The sequence below is a fragment of the Cynoglossus semilaevis genome, chromosome 12 (assembly GCF_000523025.1).
Source record: "Cynoglossus semilaevis isolate Cse_v1.0 chromosome 12, Cse_v1.0, whole genome shotgun sequence".
NCBI classification, from domain to species: Eukaryota; Metazoa; Chordata; class Actinopteri; order Pleuronectiformes; family Cynoglossidae; genus Cynoglossus; species Cynoglossus semilaevis.
In genome coordinates, this window is record NC_024318.1 from 90334 (window position 1) to 108420 (window position 18087).

Below are 18087 nucleotides of genomic sequence, written 5' to 3' on the forward strand. Positions count from 1 at the left end.
GCGGCTGTGAGAGCGAAAACTGAAAACAAAAAAATATTTGTGAGATTTGAGTGATGTTAGGTGGCGCTTACAGTTCTTCTTCATGTGTGTTTCTGTGTGTCCAGGACTTTGTTTACCATGGCCTGGCTGTGCTCTTCTACCTCAGTGCAGGAGTGGATTTGGCTTTTATTACCATGTTGAGGAAAGGGTCTGTGTTCAAACTCTATCAGATCAACATTGCTGCTGTGGTAAGAAGTACTTTATTTTGTCATTTAAATACTAAAACTAATTAGAAGCACAGATATAACAGTATGTCTACCAAAAGATACAGCAAAGACAAGAAAAGTAGCCAAAACTTACCCGGAAACAGGTGGAAAAGGTTCAAATCTAAGGCAGCTAGAGCTGTTGTTAGCATAACCCACAATCATAGCAAGTAGCTATAATTAATAAGGAGCTAACTTGATGTAAGACAAAAAAAAAAAGCAAACAAAAACCCCGCCAGAATTTACTCAAATTCAGCAAAAAAATAAAAATAAAATCTGAAATTGTGTCATATATTAGCCAGCCCGAAAAAAATAGCCAGGAAATTAGCTTACAAATTACACTAATTGATATCTGAAAGTTAGCCCGGGAACTAGGTTAAAATGTTTTTACGTCATTTAATATTAATGTGTTGAAAATGCCCGAAAGAAATTGTCTGTAAAAAGTATTTTAAATCGTCTTACAGCATTATTAATCTGTGTGTCCTTTAGGTTTTCGCAGCATTTTTAATCTGTGTGTCCTTTAGGTTTTCGCCTTCTTGTCCGTCCTCCTCTACTTCATCCACGCCATCCTGTCCGCCATTAGATGGAAACAGTTCTAAAGGACGACATCCCATCGCAAAACCACCGTCTTATCACAAAATGAATGCCATTGTATGATTGACGTCACATTATTGTACTTTGGAAGGACATTTAATGAAGGTAAAACGGGAGATTGAGCTCCAGAGACGGTATTTAAAACAATCACAGAAATAAATGATGTTTTATGTAACATAATTGGTACTACGCACAACAAATATTATTTTTGATATTAATGTAGTTCACTTTTTTGACGTAGTGTGGCACTCTTACCACACAAATGTAACAACTACGCCCCTTACTGTTTCCTGGCATCTTCTTTAAAACTGCCACTTTTTTTCAGCCTTTTTATAGATTTAGTCGTAAAATGTTTTTTATGTTCAGTTAGAATTAAATTCAGAAATGTAGTAGATAGAGTTAAAAAGTGACATATCTTCATTTTTATACATTCAATAATAAAAACAAAAAATATACCATAAACATTGTGGTCTGGTTTTATTTTCTCCAATTTTCCTCATATATTTCTCTCTCTCTCACACACACACAAACATATTTCTACCTACAAGACACTGGTGTTTGGTTACATTCGGGAAAACATGACATGTGAGGTTTGACCATGGTTTAAGATTAACATTGTAGTAACTTTGAGTTCAGCATTTTTAGAGTTACATAATGTTTATTTGATACTTTAACATATTTTTACATCATTACAGACAACGTCATTTTGACATTTCCATTTTTTTAAGAGTCCTTTGTGGAAATAATCCACGTTTTCCAATCAGTATAAAAAGACCAACATCACTTTAAAGAGCCACAGATCATCAGACTCTCCACGTCTACCAGATGGTTCGTTTGACTCCGGCCCAGATGGAGCGTTTTGTTCCCTGGGCCAACTGAACATCGTCCCAGTTCAGCCGTGTGTTGGGAATCTCATCCTCCTTCTCTGGGTCTGGTCTGGCCCCGCCCTCAGGTTTGGCCACCACGATGGGCAGCGGGCCTGTCTCTGACCTGAACTCCACCACGTTGAGCTTCTTACTGTCTGCCAGACTCTGGTGGTTTTGCTGTGAGATGGAAGAGGAAACAAAGGAACTGTTGGTTCCCATTGTAAAGGACCTTTTATTAAATACAACGTCTCAGTCTCACCTGAGTGGCCAGTCCATTGAAGAGAGCTCTGGTGATGTTGAGATAATTTGTGGATCCATCTACTTTACAGTACATGTCCTTGATACCAATCAGCTTACAGATAGTGATGATGGCTCTGTGGCAGCGAAGACCCTCTCCTGTATGGACACAACGCTGTTTAAACACATTATGTATGTGCACATAAACATACATATATATTGATATGTTGAGGATGACCGCGTGTGGACTGATGCTGTGATGTGCTGCTGTGACTACCTGTGGTTTGTTTCTTCATACGAAGTGTCGTCTTCTTGTACTTGGACTCAATGTCTTGGTAAACTGTTGGCAGAAAAATAAAATAAATTATACTGTACGTACTATAAATGAATACACTACAACATATGGCAGTACTTTATTTTTTGATAAAAACAGGAAGAGATGAAAAGAGGTCAACATAGGTGGGAAAAAAGAGAGAGATGAAGAAGAGAATTAATAAGGACAAGGGTAACAGAGGAACAAAGGAAAAAGTGAAGGATGGAAATTGAATATATCATAAACCACAGTGAAATCAGACGTGCGAATGAGAGGTTACACTCACTGGTGCGGCCCTGGTATCGGTCAATGTAGTACAGGTAATGGATGGCTCTGTTCTTGGCCTACAGGAACAAAAAAAAAAAAAGAGGATTCAGATTTGACACCGTCATCATTGACACAGATGAATAAACATGAATAAAAACACATGAATAATTGACTGCAGAAACATCATTTTAACATCAGAGAGCTTGTGGACAACACCAGGGGGCGTGTCCAGGCTGAGTGATTAACCAATAAAGACGTGTCATTTCTGGGTCCTACAGCACACAGCAGAACCAATTCAAATAAATGCTCTGGTCCCAATGCAAACAAATAACAATAAAAAAATCTTAAAAAATAATATAATAAAATTAAATTCACCAGTCAGACCTGCCATTATACCATTAACTGCTACTGACTTCACAAATATTGTAAGAGTAAAACCAAGTCGTACCTTCCTCTGGGCTGAGATGCGGTCTGGTCCTTTACCCAGCGCAAAGCCTGATGGGAAAAATAAAAAAAATCAGGAACGAAAACGGGAAACAAGAGTTTGTGTTTGTTTGGCTCCACTCTGTGTGTGTGTGTTTTTTTTAAATGTGTTTAAAATGAATATATGTTAATACTATATACAAGCTTTAACACTGAAGACTCTGACAGACTCCGTAACGAGGCACAGACACCACTGAACCTTCGGAGTCTGGAAAGACTTTCTCAGCAGTTTCTGTATTTTTGCTGCTTAAAATAAATAAATAAATAAAACTGTCAAAAGTGTCAGAAACCACTTCCACTTTTGCCAGAAATACTCAAACAGTCAAAACAGTTTCTCTTCCCCTCCACAAACGCCCCTTGCTAGTATCCCTAAACCTCTTTGTTATATGAATCATATCCATTTAACCATTGACTTAAAAAAAAAAAATCCTAAATTATTTATGTTTTATTAAAATACGTGTTAAATGGCGAAGTGGAACCTGACCTGCGGCTCCGTTGCCGTTTCCCACGGCCACCAGGCAGCTGACGGACCTCTTCCTGCCTTCTTTGGCCGTCATGGAGAACACATTCTTCATCTGGAACATAATATGACAACATGCGCTGCATTAACATGAACACAGTTCAGCCTTCGGACTGAAAATGTACACATCAGTTTGTCATGTCACGTCAGAGTTTCTCGTTGTTTTTGAGTTACTTTTCCAAATTGGAGAAACACATTTTTCACTTCTTAATCTGTCGGAACACCAATCTTGACGTGGTGGATTCAAGTCCAGTCATTAAAAAAATATTATAATGTAGACAGAACCGCTTCAGTAACAGCAGGGGGCAGCATTGAAACGCTACAGACATTGTGAAAGGAAGACAGTGGAGACAGGAGGAGGAGAGGGGAAATTAAAGACAGTTCAAGGAAAGAACAGCAAATGTGAAGAAGATCAGATGTGGTCAGAGGTGTGAGGAGGAAGAAGGAGGAGGAAGTTTGGAGACGGAAAGTTAATGTGAACTAAAATGAGCCCAGAGGAAGAAGATGATGAGAACGGGAGTTGAACTGTAGCCTATGGTTGAGCAAAAAAGCTAATGATGTCAAAAACACCATAACAAAGAGCGAAGAAAAAAACTGTACAGTATATGCTAATAATATGTTCTGCAGTACTGTGAAAATAGTATATTAGTTATATTTACTTATTGAAATCAATATATTATTAATTTTTTAAAATCTTGTTACTGGACCATAGGCATGGGAATCATGGTCCAGTCAGGGGACGGGGTCCCACTTGATGAAAAAATATACACTTCATGGTCAGGATATTTCTCTGGAAAATTATATTTCATTAAGTATGAATAAATAATAATAAATATAAAATGTACTTGTTTGCATGAAAACCAAAGGGGGGGAAACATGGACTTTATTTAGTCTATTTATTTATTTGACCGAAAATTAGTTCAAGACACCGCTGGTCTAACTGAAGGCTTGTTACCATGTGATGGGATCACCTGATATCTGCATGGATAATGAACCTAATGAAGTGGTCATGTACACCAGCAGGACACTCTACAGCTGGTACTCATTAAGTTCATCTGTGATCTTCAGGGTGGCAGTGAGAGCTGCAGCCAATCACAGCTCGAACAGCACTCAATAGTACAATACGATCAGATTAGTTGGGGTTTTTTTTTAACCTGATCTTGACACTTCTAACCAGAACAAACAGCTTCCCGTTCCCTCTACTGTCTTGTCTTCCAAAGCCCTAAATCCAAGACTTCAAAGCACACCAAGTATTTCACCGTGTCAACCAAAAGACAACCTAACAGAGAGCGCATCCTGGTCCAAGTCCCTGCTTTGTTCTCATCCATCATCCCTGTTGTTTTTCCCCTGGTTCAGCTTCCAGGCGGTGTTCACCTTGACACTTTTATCTTCACAGCGGAGAGTGTGTGACAGAGCGGTGCAGAGTTTCAGCTCAGAGAACTTCAAAGTCAAGTTGTGCTTTCAGCTTCTCTGCTTATGTAACATTTCAGTGAAGGGCTTATAATCTTCACTGCGGGGACGCTGCACAAGGACCGGTGTCAGGGGACAAAGGGGAGGGGGCAAACAACGAACACTGCAAAAACACCAGCGTCGCACAACTGACCTCACTGAGAGTTAGAGTCCAGCAGCTGGACAGGTCGACACAAAAGATTTGGTTTTTTTAAATATTTTTTTTAAAGAATAAGTAAAGTTAACACTATTTTAGTCCAAGTCAACAAAAGCTGTAGTACCAGCTGAGACGATGCTAATAGAAAATATAACTGTGAGGTGATCAGTGTCACTGCACGCTGACTTTTTCTTTTAAGCAGGTGAAGAAAACGAACACGAACAACGGCAACATTCAGTGAAGGAAAACATAATAGTTTCCGTGGAAATACAGTAGCTGAAACATTTGGTCAAAATTCTTTCTTTTTCTTTTACATGTGCGTTTGTGTGTCTGTAAACAAATGCAGTCACAAGTTGAGCCGCGAAGTTTGTTTACATCGCTTTGGCAGGGATCCAAACCAGATGGTACGACTCTGTGTTCTGTGCCGGGTTCCCATTAGAAGGTTGTGCACGTGTGTCTCCACTGATGAGGTTCTCCTCTCACTCTGGCTTCTACATTCATTATTTGGGCTGAAGATGCAGCCGTTTGAGCGCGGCATTAGCCGACGGAGCAGATGGGCCAACTCTCTCTCTCTCTGGCGGACGAGCAACGACCGTTTCACTCCCGTTTCATCTTTATTCTTTCAATCTGCTGCTCCTTGGCTCCGCGGCTTTATGTACGTCTGTGTGCTGTAGTGTCAAGGAGAACGTTCCACAACGCACAACCATAAGGCACCGAGGCAGAACCGACCGCTGCCAACCCTGGTACTGACTCTAGAACAGTACCGGGGTCTGTAGATGACAGTATACTATTTATTAGTAATATCTTCGAGGCGTCTACAGCATAATGATAAGATGTTTTAACTTAAAAGTTGAAGTTGAAAACTGTTCTCCATGAAAAGAAGTCGATAACATTTACTAAAATTGCAACAATTACCTTACGACTAGTTGTAAATGTTTGTCTGTGAATTTCAAGCACGGCAACAAAAAAGAAACAATGTTACTTTTAATGTTACGTGGTTGCAAAGCGTAGCTTTCGCACGCCTGCCTTACACATCTGCCTTACATGCAGAAGGTCCTGGGTTCAAGCCCCAGAAGAACCACATTTTAATGGCACCTCCCATGGCCATCTGTGTGGATTGGACAAATAAGGGACTTCAAGGACTAAAGTTTCTCTTCTCAGCCCAGAAATGGTTAACTATTAGAAAAAAAAACACTTTACAAGGTTGCTGAGGGAGGTGAGGGAGGGTGGGTGGTTGTTGGAGTCGTCTTCTGTGACAGTGAAGGCATTCAATCTCTGTTAATGAAATCAGCGAGTCCTGTCCAAGAGGCTGCCGAGTCTGGAGACAGGCCATGAACATCACTTAGCTCTCTGTCGCTCTAACTCTTCCTTTTCTTGTCTTTTCTTTCCTTTCCTCCACCAGGTTCCCACTGAACACAGTGACTGTGCCACGCTTTAAATTTAAAAATATTTACAACAGAGTTCATGTCTTAATTTAATATTGACCTGTTGGGGCTCAGCTTTACCTACGAAGGTAAAGGTGATGCTTAAATGCTGGAATGGGTTCTGCCTCTCAATTAGAGAAGTACTGCTGTAAGGCAAGCATGTTAACCACTTCTACCACCATGTGGTCAGATTTTTGAACAGGATTGTCTCCTTAAACTAAACTTGTAAGACGAAAAAAAAACCCTGAGGTTCACCGTCATGGCTCAGACGCATCGACTGAACTGAACAGGTCTGAGGATTGGAATTCATCAGTTCCCTGATCGACCCTGAAGCACAAACTCCAGCCCAGAGGGTGGCAGTAATGCACAGGTACAGCCCCGTTATTACAGTCAACTGTTGCTGGGTATAAATTCTTCACAGTTGGTCTCGCACTTATCAACTTCTCCTCCACCTTTCTCACAGTCGCCTCCCCCCAATCCCCTCCCCTCCTGGTGGATGTTCACTAATGGAGGGTCCGCATCACTGTCCTTGAGAGACGAGCCTTTTCATTCCAGTAAGCCTTTTTCATTTCATTAGGCCTGAATTTAAAACGACGCACACACAGTTACACACAGACTCACACAAACACAAACCCAGATCCAAACACAGACACAGGTTATTTATAGATGGGAACGGTCGATAAAAGCATTCCTTGGTTTCCAGGGGGAAGCCTTGAGCCTGGGATGCTCCTGTTGAGGACTCTTCAAACTGACACACACACACAGTCACTGAGGTTGGGGTCTGCAGCCAAAAGGCAGCCCAGAGGGGTTGAACCACATGGGCTGCAGCAGACTGTAAATCACACATTGTTAAATGGGGCTGTCTACTCCACGGAACACACAGTAATGGTGTCGCCAGCTGCTCCCGCTGCAATGTCTGCAGGAGGCCATGGGGGGCAGCGTTTATAGGTTTCATTGCGACACCTTTGGAGAAACTTTATAGGCAATAAAGGTAATATTTTTTTATCTTTATTCCTCAATATAGTTTTTTTATATTCTTAAATATTCTTCTGTGAATGTGTGTTTTCCTGCCTGGTGTCGTCGCTGTGGTCTGAGTTCAGCTCGTCACGCTATTACCCACAGAGCTGAGTCACCGATATAAGACTGCCGTCCTGGTCGTTTCATATTTATTGAAACACAACCTAAAGGTAGTATCAGTGACAGTACTCGGCATCAACAAGTACACTAAAGAAAAGCACTCACACCAACTGTAGGAGCCGTGTATCGTTTCATCGATGGAATATATTTTAGTTTTGATTGATTTGGTCTGGTTGCCATGGTGATGGTTTAAGTCCTTAAACTAGGGTTGCCAAAAATACCGCCCATGGGCCAAAACCGGCCCGCAAGGGAGTTCAATCTGACCCACATGATGAATTTTGAAAGTGAAAAAATGCACACCCCTGACTGAAACGTATGTATTTAAGCAGGAGAGATTCAAAGTTATGGTAGCCGTAATTTTTGTTGATCACTTGCTACACATTCACAAACCGTGCACGTTTACTAACTTATTTGTGTGTGTATTTCAAAGCTGTTGTAGTAGCTGTGTGTTTATATTAAATGTCTTGAACTTAAACTTAAACTTTACTGTGAAACTGTGTGCTTTTCTGGACAAGCAGCAGCAGGTCTACAAGATCCAGCTCTACCTCTCAGGGGAATTTAAAAGGAAAAGTCAAAATATCAGTTATTAAAAACTGACACCAGGAGAACCCAAGTACCAACCTGTCTCGATGTGAGGTCTGTGGATACAGTTAAGGTGTTGAGGTGTTTAACAAATACCCAAGAGATTCAATGAAATAACTGCATTTTAAAAGCCCAAGAAGAGCCACTGGTCTTAACGGCAGAGTTTAAATTTTATGAACCTCTCTTCACTTTTCAACGGTTCTAACAAGCTCAGAACTGATGCTACAATTACTCGTGCAACTCTGACCTTTATAAAATGATTCCACTTGGCCAGCAGTAACTGCAAAGCTTTTCAAATTTACTGCTCAACCGCAGCGGTCCTTCCTTAACACATTTGCCCGCATCACCATCAATGTGCACACGCCACAACGCATCTTTCACTGTTGTAATTTCCCTAAACAGCTCCGCCTCCCCTCTCCCCCCAGAGGCTGTTTGGAGGAATATTTCTGCACCATCTGATTTTATCAAGGGGTGGTAACAACAAAAATCTATTTAAAATCAGAGAAGCTCCACAGGGCAAAACGATGACACTAAAGCCCTCTGTCAATGGGATAACAGGGCATTCACAAACTGTTATGCCTTCAGTCAGTTTTAGTTATTTAAATATATCCCAAAGTTGACAGTAGCATTACAAACATAAATCAAGGCCAAAAGAGGCTAAAAGTCAACATAAAATAGCTGCAATTTACCTAAAAAAACCCCAAATGCCTCAGGGTTAGGCAAACTGACGAAAAACTAAATGCCTCAGGGTTAGGCAAACTGACGGTGTAAAAATTGGGAAAAAAATAATTTTAAGTGTTTTAAGTGAGTGTTTCCTCCAACACTTTCAGCAGATTAGTTGAAAATAAATAACTACAAACTTTAAGAATTAAAGGAAAATCAAGCAAAAAAAAAAAGTGTTGAACCAAGATCAACTCTTACCTCAAGGATACGTGAGTCAAAGTTCTCGTAGGTTTCTGAGGAGAGACAGAAGAAGAAAAAAAAATCAACTCAGCATCAGTGAGAAACCAGATCTGATCAGAGTCAGTCGGCCTGGTTACAGCTGTCTGCACATCACACTCTGTTTGGACCCACGTGTATGTACTGTGTATGTGTGTGTGTGTTTATGAGAGAGTGAAGTGTGAAGTGTTTGAACATGTAGGAGGGCCAGGGTGATTGGATTTCAGCGGTGTATTAGCTCAGGGGCGAGAGAGAAGACACAGCAGAACAGCAGCAGACAAACAAACACTGAACACCAACACTCTTCACCGCAAAGATCAGTGTTCGTTATCAAACCAAACTGAAAATTAATGAAACCTGAAAGTTCCAAGGAACATTTTCAAACTTTCCTAGCATCATTTAGCCTTTAGCCTTGGCCTTTTTCACCTATATTTTTCAGCTACCTATTAGCAATTTCTTCTACTTATTATTATTATTTAAAACTCTTTCCAAAATCTTTTTTATTAATTTAGTCAACTTGTGTCTGTTAATTTGGATTTGTTAAACAAATTAACAGTTTTAGTTAACCTTAGATTAGTTAATGACCTACTCATAGCAAATTTGAGTATATTTTAAGTTAACCTTCAGATATAATTTCTTAGCTAATTCATTTTTGAATAGATTTTCTGGAAGAATTTAGTTATTTTCTGAAAAGGGTAGCAATTTTTGGTCAACATCTGGCTAACTTCCAACTATGTGGCAGAGCAATTATCATTTAAATTCGCTGACGTTTAAAAAAAACTATAAATCAAACTTCAAAATTTGATGATTCCTAAAGTTTTCAAGAATGTATGAAAACCCAGAACCCTGAAGTCAGGTGACCACAGGCCCTGTTTCTCATCAAGTACGGTCAGAGATATGACTGAACACTGGACAAATCGTCACCAACTTCAGACACATCAGAATAACATCCTCCTCCCAGTCTTTAGTGCAGCTGTAGACGCTGCCTTCAGAGAGAGCTCAGATTCAAACTTCTAATAGACTCATTCAACACTGTCCCGTGTTATTGACAGAGACATTTGGATTTTCACGGAACATTGAGAAGAACATTAATGAAACCCAGAGGCATTATGGTCCTAAAGGAACTCGGGTGAAGTTCTCAGTGACTCAGTTCTACATAATGAACAAAGTTTTCCTCATTATGTAGAACAAAAGCTTTTCACTGAGAACACACAGTCTTTCTCTCTCTCACACACACACACAACCTGAACGCAGGCTTGTGTAACCTGCAATAATTACCAGGTATCGATGCAAAAATACAGACAAGAGAAAAAGACACTTTGATGACAAAGTGGAGGAAAAACTGGCAGAGAAAGACGTCTGTCTAAATGGGGACATCATCTCTTACTTGACACTTTGGTGGAACCGTAATCTTCATCAGTCCTAATGGGCCTCGGAGCAGCCATTGGCTCACTCCTCCATCCACCCACACACTCCATCAAGACGCCTTATTACTGCCGACTGCTTCATTTCTTTCTTTCTCTAATAACTGCAAGTCTTTCTGTTCTGTTCCACTCCGTGTGTGTGTGTGTGTGTTTTGGTGATATAAGAGCGACCTGCTGTGTCATGGTCTTCTCTCAGCTCTGCTTCTCCAGCAGGAACTGGAGCCTGAATATATTAGAATGTTTAACAGGGAGCTGAGGAGATGTGCACTGTCAGCTGCAGCTGCTTATGGTCTGCCTGATCAGTTCCTGGCAGAGCTCTTCTGAAAACAACATAAAACACGTAGAGAGTGAGTTGATGCCTATTACTATTTTAAGGATAAATACTAATAATATTCATTTTGGGTCATGTCTTCTCAGTGTCAACATTGAATGGAGTCTTTCTGTTATATTGACACTGATCCTGATATTATATATTTTATAGAACTTTTCTATCCCTTGACACTTTGCTAATTTAATGGCATCAGGACACAGAGAAGAGGAAGAGGTGAGATACCACGGGTATGTTGTGTGTACCGTACTGGTGGTTCAAACCTGTGGTTCTAGCGAAAGAGTTGCCAGAGTGAAAAATGTTTGTCGACAGTAGTCTCCACTGAAACTGTAGTTTGAGAAACACTGATTTAGCAGCTTGACCTTTGAGAGACTCTGATGGTCAGTGAAGGTCTGTGTTGATTGACACCTACCTCCATTTGGTCCAGGATCTGGGGGTCCTAGACTCAAACCCCCCCAGGACCTTCCCGTCCATACTCTTTCTCTATTCACCTTTGTATTCCTTCTTTTCTCATACTCTTCCCTTTTCTGGACTGAGGGAAAACAGAAGGAGGACAAGTTTAAATAATGGAGAGAGCACAAACATGAGCATCTTTGGGTGGTTTTACTGAAAACAAAGAATTACAGTGACGGGAAAATTACTGTCACTGTTTGTTATGTATTACAAATGTTGCCGTTACCCATCTCAGCCTGGACGATCTGCTGCTCGCTCTGACTTCTTTGGCTCAGAGGTTGAACCATACCATTCTTTAACACCGGTGCGTTCAGACCAGGCCACAGAAAACCAGCTCGACCTGTGGAGTAAAGACACAGGATGGTGAGGAGTAAGGACAACGTTTATATTTCTGAAAGATACAGAACCTGTAACGTACAAATTGATCACATTTGACCAAAGTCACAAAGGCATGCAGTATAATCACATGCTGCACATATTGATAGAGCTATTGAATAATAGACATTACAGACAGGGAGGAAAGCAGAGACAAAGAGAGAGAGAGAGAGAGACAGACCTTCTCCCATCAGCCGTCCACGGTTCAAGTCTCTCTTCATTTTGCGTTTGGTTCTCTTCCCTCTGCCTTTTCTGGCTCCTGAACCGGTCTCTGCCAACACACCTTTCCAAAGCTCCACAGCTGTTACTGCAGGTGCACACAAGAAGTGAGAAGAGAAAACCGGTAAATTAGCATTTTACTTTTTTATCGTAACTGCAGACGACAGCTACAGTTAAACCCACAAAACAACAGGAAGTCAGAACCTGAATGTACTTTTTAAGTACCATTTTTTAAAACTTTTATTGACATATATAGGAATGTTACAGTATGATACAGTTTCAGATATTATTTATATGTCAAAAAGAAAACAAATAAAGGTCAACAAACAAACTAAAACAAACAAATAAAGGTCATTGCAATCAATCACCAACAGACATGGGACTTACACTTGTTAAAGAAGCTGTTGTGTCTGGTCTGTTGCCAGACTGTAGAAGGATATGCTGGGAGTAAAGAGGACCTCTGGAGAACAATAAAAGCTGAGGCTTGGGTTGTTAAATGGGATATTTGAGCTGCTGCCACGGTGGTACGGAGAGGTACTGTCCCTGGAAGACAAGGGCATGGAAGAAGGTATATATTAGGATAACCAAAACGGTGCACAAAAAGAAAACTTTTTTAAAAATTACATTAATACGACAAATAAACACAATAAAATGTGCGTATAGTACGAGGAAAATACATCGCGTGATGTTTACGGTAAACCGAAGAGACCCGTTGACATGGTGTTTTATCAACATAGCCTGAACCATCTCAAAGGTAAGTACCTTATCGATTTTAATAACTATGCAAAACGTCATAGTTTGCTTTTGAACTTGTAATATTGACTAGGTGATCTGATTGACATGGTGATCTGTTCCATTACAGATCACCATGCACGCGCACCAATGACAGGCATGTCTAGGTGAGTAAAACGGTAACATACAAGAATTTACACTCGTGAAATATCAAAATAAATACAATGAAAACATGGCCATTCAATGTATTTACGTATATTTAATGGGTAAGAGAAAGAGGAATAACTTACCTCCTAAAGTGCAGCGGAGGGCACAGCACATCCGAATAGTCGCCGCCATGTTGGATGTGAGAGGTCCTTCGGAGGATAACAGGGCGTCTAAGCTGTGCCCGATTAAAATAAAATTAAAACAATAACAGAGTTACGTTTTAGTTTTATTTGAGTTACGTTTAGAGAGAAAAAAATGTATATTTAAATGTCTAACCATGGCGGTTAAAACACACAAAATCGGGCATATTTTTTTTCTCATTATATTGAATGGCAGTCCCACCAAAAAAGCCAGAGCTCAATTAAATGAAATAAAAAATATATAACATATTTTTTTCTCATTATATACAATAACAGTCCCACCAAAAAGCCAGAGCTCAATTAAATGAAATCTAGAATTATTTTTGAATAACAATGTAAGATCTGCCAAACGGACAATTTACTTTTTGGTTAACTAAAATTATAATAATATAAATATTTTAAAAAATCAATAATATTAAGGGCAATTTTTACCTAAGCCTGCGCTTATTACAATTGTTCTTGAGCAAACAGGACCTATTGTTTTGGATTGACGTTATACCATTATAATGGTACATCCCAACATCCCAGGTCGTGAGTGAATGTAATGAACCTCAGATGATACTCTAATTACTACATATTAATCAAGCACCATGCATCTTGATGAATATTAATGACAAGTGTCCAAACAATTCACACCTACAAACACAGCTGTCTCTCAGCATGTTCTGCCGGCCACTAATCAGCACCTTTAGTCCTTCAACATGATTGAACCTCAGCCAAGGGACTGTTAATCATCCACCATGGCTGCATGTGTCTCAATCTCACCCTATTCAAAATAATTTCCTTCATATTATAGCTCAGTTTTCTTCCCAATACAGTGGAGAGGTGTAATCAAGGAGCTGCTGGAGGAAGGACAGCCTGCCCAGCTGTGTGTCAGCAGGAGGTGGGAGCTGTTGTGCTAAGAATCAATGCCTGGTTCCACCATGAATATACTGCAAAAAAATAAATGAGCCATAATGACAGCTTTATTCAGGGCTTTATGTGAAAGAGTGAGTCACTTTTCTTGGCTTAGTACAGCAGCGAGCGGAGGAGGGTAGAGGTAAACACAGATCTGCTGGAGTTCAGTGCAATTCAAAGTCAAAGTAAGTGAAGCTGGTCTTGAAAAATAGGGAAGAGCACTTAAGTAGGAATAAATGATGGTGATGGAGTTTGTTCTGTGAACTATGTGAGTAGGCTGATTCCAGGAGGAAGGGTCAGCTATTTGTCTACAGCAGTAGAACATTATAGACCAATAAGACTTATAGAGATTTATAGACACGATATTATCAGTTCCCTGGCAGGACAGCAGGCAGCACTCTGCTGCACTCACTGTTGACTGGTCCAAGATTCTGTCCACCGTGAGCTACGCATGTACTCACTCCCACGGTGAGTGATTTTACTGTAAAGAGAAGATCTTTACTTTGTTTTAGTGTATAAACAACCACAGGAACAACACAAATCCTCCGTGTCTGCAACATAAACAACACTGAACAAATGGCTGTCGCAGAGAAGTGCACTTTAAATATGACAAACTATTCAAAAGTGTTATTTTCTTAAACTTTATCAAACAAAATGATGAGTCAGATGACATGAGGAGGAGGAGGAGGCAGATGGAGGAAACACTGTTGAAAACAGCTTTGAATGCTGAAAATGTCATTTAAATAAACGGTTTTCTGTACAGACCTGCAGTGATGGTCGATATTTGAGGTCGACCTCAAACATCAAAATCACGACTGAGTGTGGGAAAGTAAAGGAAGGGAAAGGCAGTCTAGCCTTATGGAAATAAAAATGGAAAAAATAAATTATTATTCCATTTCCTCCTGACAGAATAAACATCAATAGTCTGCAGTGTATTTATTCTTTGTTGAGTCTTGACGACCTTTAACCTTTACCACCAATTCACACTCATGGACTTGTTACATATTCTTGCAGTCAGTCATTTGATGTGTTTATTCTATAATTTGAACTCAATTTACATGCTGCCAGTACAGCAGCTCAGAGTTGTCCTGACCATGGACACATCAGAATGTAAACCAGAGGAGTCAGCAAAAAGAACTGCTTTGATAAGTTGTCATGTGACTCTCAGAGATAATTATTTTCAGTGAAAAAAAAACAAAAAACACAAATGACGTCAATGGGAAATTAGAGTAATGGAATGTTATTTTTCATGTCTAGGAATTCATGTCTGATTCATCCGGAACAATTAAATAAAAGTGGACTTGGCTGGACTGCTGCCTTTTACTTAGCCGCCTCAGATGGAATGACCTTGATGACTCAGGATCTACTTCGACATATCTGATTTATCAACAGTAATGGGAAGACTGCACCACAGAATTCATTGTCCACAAACTCCAAAATGATCACATAATCAGCAGCAGCACCCATCTCAAGGGTGAGACAGGGAGAAAGAAGGAAAGAGACTTTAGGTCATCCTCAACTGACGTGGATCGATATCCTGCTGTCCCTCCTTCAACACCTCCTCCTCTTCTTCTCCGCTGTCACAGATAGGAAGCGACGTGAGGTGACACCGCCGCGCCAAGGCCAATACGTTATCATATCCCCCGGCGTTTTCCAACAGCTCTTGATTTTTGCACACGATTCTGGAGGAAGGCTGGTCCTCTCACATCAACACTGTGTTATTTTAACCAAAACTCAATAATCACAGTGCAGAGGAAAATCTATAAATCAAACCTCTATTATCTCTGACCAAACCTCAAGACCCTGAACACTGTTAACAACATGGTGGAGATAATGAGTTAGAATCTCATTATTATGAGTTAGTAACTCTAACTAACAATAATGAGGAAATATCTCGATATTTTAACTTAAGAATCTATTATTCTCTACATCAAGTGGTGGAAATGGGCTTCAATAAGAGTTTTTGATTGATTCAAAATTGAACCGACATTGTACCGGAGGTTCATATATAAGTTATTGCTTTTATTTCCAACCACCTACTCATACTGTTGTGAATAGTCTCTGATTTTTATGTATTTATTGTGTATTTCAAATCTTTGATGTTTGACTTTGGCATCATGCGGTGATGATTTGCCCAGTAATTGTTTCGTATTATTTTTTTCTAAACCACCGCCGCTGCATGCAATCAACAAAGTCCGACTCTACTGTGATTATACACAGGTGGGTGAAATAACATTTCTTATGAAAACTTCAATTGAATTTTATCGAAGCGGTGAGTCACCGTGTCTCGATTTAGCTTGGACACGTTTCCATCTTATTAATGCAAAAAAAACTCTTGAAAGAACTTTTGGAAGACCGAAGTTTCTAAGCGACAGTCTATCTATGGTTCTCCTGTTGAATCTGTCCTCTAAACGTCTGTGCCAAACACCTGCAGTAACATCTTGTTTCCTACACCAATAAGGAAATATCATAAATAAACCCTGTAATCAACCCTTAATTGTTTTAATGCAGAAAATCTCCTCCGTAACACGGCGCCTCTGTATCCACTCACTGCTAATTAGACGGAGAGGGGTTTTGTGAATGACTTCATTATTCATTTAACCAATGTGCTGCACTTATTACAGCAGCTGAACAATAAAAGATTGTGGATAATTTACCAGGAGACGAAAATCTCTTCTGGTCTGAATGTGAGCCTGTAATTAGTTCAGAGGGAAATGAGTGAGAGGTGACACAGAAAAATGAAAATCAGTGCAAAGTCTCCACTGTGAATACCCCTCCTCCCCAAAAAAACCACAACAGCTGCCATTGCCCCTTCTGCAACGGACCCTGCCCCTCACTTTGGGCACCACTTTGCTCACCTGTCATGTCCTACGACTGCTGTAGTACTACTTGGGGCTCCTAGGCTGCGTCATTTGGAACAAAAGTCTAGGTGGCGCTGTTATGGAAACACAGAGATAATAACAACTGAACGTCCCATTCTGCTGCAGGAAAATGATGCAGTGGCAGTAAAGCACCAGCTGCAGTTACAGTATACTGTGCACACAGTCAGGCTCCCACTGTTTCTGAATTATATCACACCCCCGCACACAGACAAACAGCAGCAGTGCTGTGTTCAAGCCATATTTTTTAATCCAGTCATGGTCAAACCGGATCAATAGTGAACAAAGCCAGGAGCCGTTATATCTCTGCCCCGAGTCCAGAGCAGCCCAGACCATCAGAGGCAAACGTCCTCCCTCTGATGCATGGCTTCAGTCCAGCAGCTAATGGTCACTGGGCTGCAGGAGAGAATCTTTTACAGCCGTCATCATTCCTCATCAGTGGGAACGCTTTCTAGGTCCAGCAGAGGCTGCGTCCCCTGAGAAAACTCAAACTAGATTAATAGCGATTAATCGCGATTAGGGATATGCTGATATTGTCCAAACAGTCAATTTCCGTTTCCGATACTGATATAGCAGGGCAGTGTTGGCCTGGTGGTTAAGGAAGTTAAGTGCTGCCTGCTCACTGAGGTGATGGGTTAAAGCTGTGTTTCTCAATTCTTTTCTGCCATGCCCCCCCTAGAGGACAGAATTCCCCTCTGCCCCCGAATTGAAATACTATTAAGCGCCTGGTAATATTAATTTATTTATCTGTACAAACAGTTGTATGAGTTGCTGGCACTAGCATTCTGCATACAACTCCCTGATTATTAAAATAGATTAATAAAATGGGCTGCAATGCTGCCATCTAGTGGCTTTCACTTTCACATACAGCCGTTTTTCCCCAAAACTTCACAAATCTTTAGGGCAAACCCAGGCATCGTGTTATCGGGTTTTTATTATCGGAGGAAAAAGAAAAAAAGGTAACAATTCTTACAAATATTACAAAATTATGCTAATATTGGTCTGATAGTATCGGTGGGCGTTTTTTATTGGACATCCCTAGATGTGATCGTAATTACGGGCGTTTTTTATCGGACATCCCTAGATGTGATCGTAATTACCATGATCAATTATCAACCATCATCTGTCACATGTTAACACCTGAGTGGAAACTAGAACTAGGATTTTCCTGGCCTTCTCGTCGTAGCTAACGACTCCTGGTTACCTCAGAGAAGCAGGATAAA

General features: G+C 40.4%; 1 protein-coding gene and 2 long non-coding RNA genes across 4 annotated transcripts; 1 reads left to right on the forward strand and 2 right to left on the reverse strand.

The window, feature by feature from the left end:
• On the reverse strand, positions 1 to 738 carry LOC107989339 (uncharacterized). 2 transcript variants are annotated; one of them, XR_001760862.1, is made up of 4 exons: positions 705 to 738; positions 340 to 366; positions 117 to 222; positions 1 to 19 (listed from the first exon to the last, which is right to left on the reverse strand). It is a non-coding gene; the product is annotated as an uncharacterized LOC107989339 (long non-coding RNA). The 2 variants fall into 2 exon arrangements; XR_003051258.1 differs by having other exon boundaries at positions 117 to 162; positions 705 to 731.
• On the forward strand, positions 102 to 1648 carry LOC103386875 (uncharacterized). The gene is made up of 2 exons (XR_001760860.2): positions 102 to 227; positions 767 to 1648. It is a non-coding gene; the product is annotated as an uncharacterized LOC103386875 (long non-coding RNA).
• Positions 1475 to 13160, reverse strand: mrps5 (mitochondrial ribosomal protein S5). Its single transcript, XM_008321288.3, has 12 exons — positions 13032 to 13160; positions 12397 to 12552; positions 11972 to 12097; positions 11642 to 11755; positions 11375 to 11494; positions 9193 to 9227; positions 3487 to 3577; positions 2968 to 3014; positions 2539 to 2596; positions 2217 to 2279; positions 1962 to 2098; positions 1475 to 1879 (listed from the first exon to the last, which is right to left on the reverse strand). The coding sequence occupies exons 1-12, from the start codon at positions 13078 to 13080 to the stop codon at positions 1655 to 1657; spliced, it is 1221 nt and encodes a 406-aa protein (XP_008319510.1). The 5' UTR covers positions 13081 to 13160; the 3' UTR covers positions 1475 to 1654.
• Between the last annotated feature and the right edge of the window lie 4927 nt (positions 13161 to 18087).

What these genes read in the sequence shown, in the direction of transcription:
- mrps5 (XM_008321288.3), bottom strand. Translation starts at nt 13,080, where the DNA reads ATGGCGGCGACTATTCGGATGTGCTGTGCCCTCCGCTGCACTTTAGGA. An exon ending in CAACAGCTTCTTTAACAAGT is followed by an intron (nt 12,098 to 12,396) that starts GTAAGTCCCATG and finishes GTGCACCTGCAG; the next exon opens with TAACAGCTGTGGAGCTTTGG. An exon ending in TATGAAGAAACAAACCACAG is followed by an intron (nt 2,099 to 2,216) that starts GTAGTCACAGCA and finishes GTGTCCATACAG; the next exon opens with GAGAGGGTCTTCGCTGCCAC.